This window comes from Oncorhynchus mykiss, chromosome 10 (assembly GCF_013265735.2).
Source record: "Oncorhynchus mykiss isolate Arlee chromosome 10, USDA_OmykA_1.1, whole genome shotgun sequence".
Classification (NCBI taxonomy): Eukaryota; Metazoa; Chordata; class Actinopteri; order Salmoniformes; family Salmonidae; genus Oncorhynchus; species Oncorhynchus mykiss.
The window spans coordinates 55,152,335-55,155,996 of record NC_048574.1 but is presented as its reverse complement, the minus strand read 5'-3'; the positions used below and the strand labels follow the sequence as shown (position 1 = coordinate 55,155,996).

Sequence of the window (3,662 nt, the reverse complement as noted above, 5' to 3'; positions counted from 1 at the left end):
CTCCCTAAAGACAAGCTGTAGCTTATGGGTTTTAATTAGTAAATGTATTACTATTGTTTCTGGCAGCTTACTCAAAAAAGCATAGGAGACTGGAAAGCCTCAATTTAAGTGATATAGCTCTACCTAGTAAAGAAAAGTGCAAGACATCGTTTTGTAGCGTGTGTGAGGTATTTCTCCCATTCTGCTGGCTTCAATTGCAAATAGGTGTGCTTGGTAGTGAAATAACTTACCATGTAGAGTATATTTTGCTAATATAAGAAATGAAGAACATTGTACAATAGAAAATATCCCAGTGCACTGCCAGTCGAATGTTTACCTGACACCGAGGAGTGAAACTGGACCAATGGATGAGATTACTTCGCGCCCTTGACTCCTCCCAAACATGCCCACAAGAACACCCCATGTTAAACTACTACATATTCAGAACATTGTCAGTGGTCCTCTACTGATGCTGAAGAACACCTGGATGAAGGCATTGCAGCTCGCCGTTTCGATTAAAAAAAAACAACTATTTAGCTAACAACTATGAATTACAACATTCTGTCCATAATATGGGCGATAACATTACCTGCGTGCATGGCAATCCACGGATTATACAATTTCGGTCAACCCGAGTTATTCTACAAAAAGAATAACTGCAAACCCATCCCGGCCAATCTTCTCCTGTGCCATGACATCGAATACACCGAGATGCGCCTCCCGAACCTTCTCGGGCACGAGACAATGAACGAGGTTTTGCAGCAAGCCTCTTCGTGGATTCCACTGGTCCAGAAGCAGTGTCACCCCGACACGAGGAAGTTTCTTTGCTCTCTCTTTGCACCGGTCTGTCTGGACGATATGGACGAGCCTATCCAGCCGTGCAGGTCGTTGTGTGAGAGCGTCAAACACGGTTGCGCACCGGTGATGTCCGCGTTCGGGTTCCCGTGGCCAGATATGCTTGACTGCGAGCGCTTCCCGCCCGACAATGACCTGTGTATCCCTCCAGCGGGCATCGATCATTTCATGCCAGTCACCAAAGAAGGTAAAGTATTGGCATAATCCGGCTAGACACTTACAATTTTCACAGAATAAACCTCAAAATCTATTATTTTTTGTAAAACCTGTTTAACTTCCAGTTCTGAAAAGAAAATACACGGCTTTATTATGGAAACATAACAAAAAGTACAAGGTTTATCTGATATTTACATAGTACTATATAAAGCAATATTTTACACACACACACACACACACACTACAGCTGCATTCTGTTGGCATTCACCCCCAAAAATATACTGATAAAGTAAAGGCAAAATATGTCTTAGCCTACAATAACATGACACTACTTTAAACGTGAAACGGCCAATGATACATTTGATGTAGGAGCCTAATGAGATCTAAGGCAGTAATGTAACGGAGTCATTTAATAAAACGTAATAGCCATGTTCCTGGAGCTCCATTCCCCCCTGGATTTTCATAAGCCTGAGCATCAGGGTAATAGTGGGGAGTCTTGTGGAATCTCCTTTGGGCAGGACCTGTTTTTACTGGGTTGTTCCCTTAATAAGGGGATGTGTAAACTCCACAGGTTACTCCTGAGATCACCCTCAACAGTGGAATGTGAGAAAGAATGCATTGAATAGCTTTACTATTTAAACTGTAATATGCTGAGTTATGTTACAGTCGATAGAACACCTGTTGAATTTACAGTGGGAGTATAATACATCTGCTCTCGTTTCTCCTGTAGTGCCCAGAGTGTGTGACGCCTGCAAGGAAAATGAGGAAAACGACAATGAAATAGTTGACAACCTGTGCAAAAATGACTTCGGTAAGTCCTATTCCTGAATTCTAACTAAATACAGTCGGCTTATTAGCACTCGCGTTCAAGTCCAACAAATCCAAATCCAAACCTTAACCTCCACCTCTTCCTTTCACCCCTGGCTGCTTTGCGTAGCCCTGAAGATCAAGGTAAAGGAGATCTCCTACATGAACGGCGACACCAAGATCGTGCCCGAGACCAAGAGCAAGACCATCTACAAGCTGAGCGGCGTGACTGAGCGCGACCTGCGCAAGACGGTGCTCTGGCTCAAGGATGGCCTGCAGTGCGTGTGCGACGAGATGAACGACATCAACGCCTCCTACCTGGTCATGGGCCAGAAGATGGATGGCCACCTGGTGATCACCTCGCTCAAGCGCTGGCAGCGGGGCCAGCGTGAGTTCAAGAGGATCTCGCGCAGCATCCGCAAGCTGCAGTGCTAAGGGAAGCAAGACTCTATCTAAACTCTAAGAGCCGGATCTGGTCTGATCCGGATGCAACTAGTTCTCAATCAGTATTGTTAAACGTCCTGTTCTTAGTACCATGTTTAGCGCTGCCATAGGCTACTTTTCAACAATTTCATGATTTATTAGGATCTCATTTGAGCCATCAATAGTCCTTAAGACAAAGCAAATCACATACACATTACAGTAAAATCAAAGACAAACAGGCCTTACTACACATGTCATGTTGTCTGCATTTTTCAGTGTTTCTGAAAAGATTGAAAATCATTTAGTTACCAGTCATTTTTTCATGATTAAATGCCGTCTGTTAGGCTACACTTATCCAGACTTAATGATGAGGCTGGATACATTTTAGTGCATAGGCTTATCATCAAGTGAGAGGAGAGTGTGTGGTTTCTGTGTGCATGGTGTGATATTGTTCAGATGTCTTCTTTAAGATGATGATAGTGAGACAAAGGTATGTAATGAAATGCAATGTAATGTGCTTTTTCTTTTTTTACATATTCTTTTTCTCAAGCAACGAGAGATAGCTGGCTATATTCTCTGCCTTTTTAGATACTACTTCCAATGTACCCCTGGCATTGGAAGTTCAACGGGCCAGAGCAAGGCCCATATCATTGCAGTGACGACGATCAATTATTTGACCCTCTGCAGTCAATGGACGGTCAACTTTTTGTACATGAGCCTCAATGCTGCACTGTTCCTATTTCCACCACAATTATTGATTATGAAATATGCTTCCGTTTCAAGCTTTGTCACGTAAGTTCCTTTGACATGCCATTTCTGTGTTTTCAATTTTTTAAGACATTTATTCTCACTATGACAGCGTGTCTTAGGTATGTTAACTAAGTATATCAGGATTGTATATTAGTGGTCGATTGTGTTTTCATTTCTTGGAGTGAATGCAAAAAAAAAATGCAGCTGTAGTGTGTGTGTGTGTGTGTGTGTGTGTGTGTAAAATACTGCTTTATATAGTACTCTGTAAATATCAGATAAACCTTGTATTCTTGTACATAGTTTTGGGAGACCGCAGAAGTCGAGACAAGTGTGAATTCAGATGGTGATACGTTTTTAAAAATTACAACACTAAACATATATTTGTATAATATTAATCTGAGAAGTGTGATTCTTATAAATGACCAGTTACTGCATCTTTTGGTCCCTCTTTAATTAAAGGAAACAATTCAAGGAACCTTTTAAAATACAAATCAATGGCATGTTTATTATGTTTGGAACAGATATGAAGTGAAGACCGGAGACCCAGACGCAACCTCTTCAGAACCATTCCAGACCAAGACCCAACATCTTGACAACCAGAGCTAGATTCAGCTTATTGACACTATGACAAGATCCGTTCAAATGTGGAAAGACCCAGACCAACCCTCTTAAAGTATCCATCTTCCTAAACA

At 41.8% G+C, this 3,662-nt stretch overlaps 1 protein-coding gene across 1 annotated transcript; it reads left to right on the top strand.

Annotated features, from left to right (window-relative positions):
• Positions 1–410: 410 nt before the first annotated feature.
• On the top strand, positions 411–3,461 carry LOC110534319 (secreted frizzled-related protein 2). Its single transcript, XM_021619109.2, has 3 exons — positions 411–1,021; positions 1,721–1,801; positions 1,928–3,461. Exons 1-3 carry the CDS (start codon positions 526–528, stop codon positions 2,230–2,232), a joined length of 882 nt encoding a protein of 293 aa, XP_021474784.1. The 5' UTR covers positions 411–525; the 3' UTR covers positions 2,233–3,461.
• Positions 3,462–3,662: the final 201 nt, after the last annotated feature.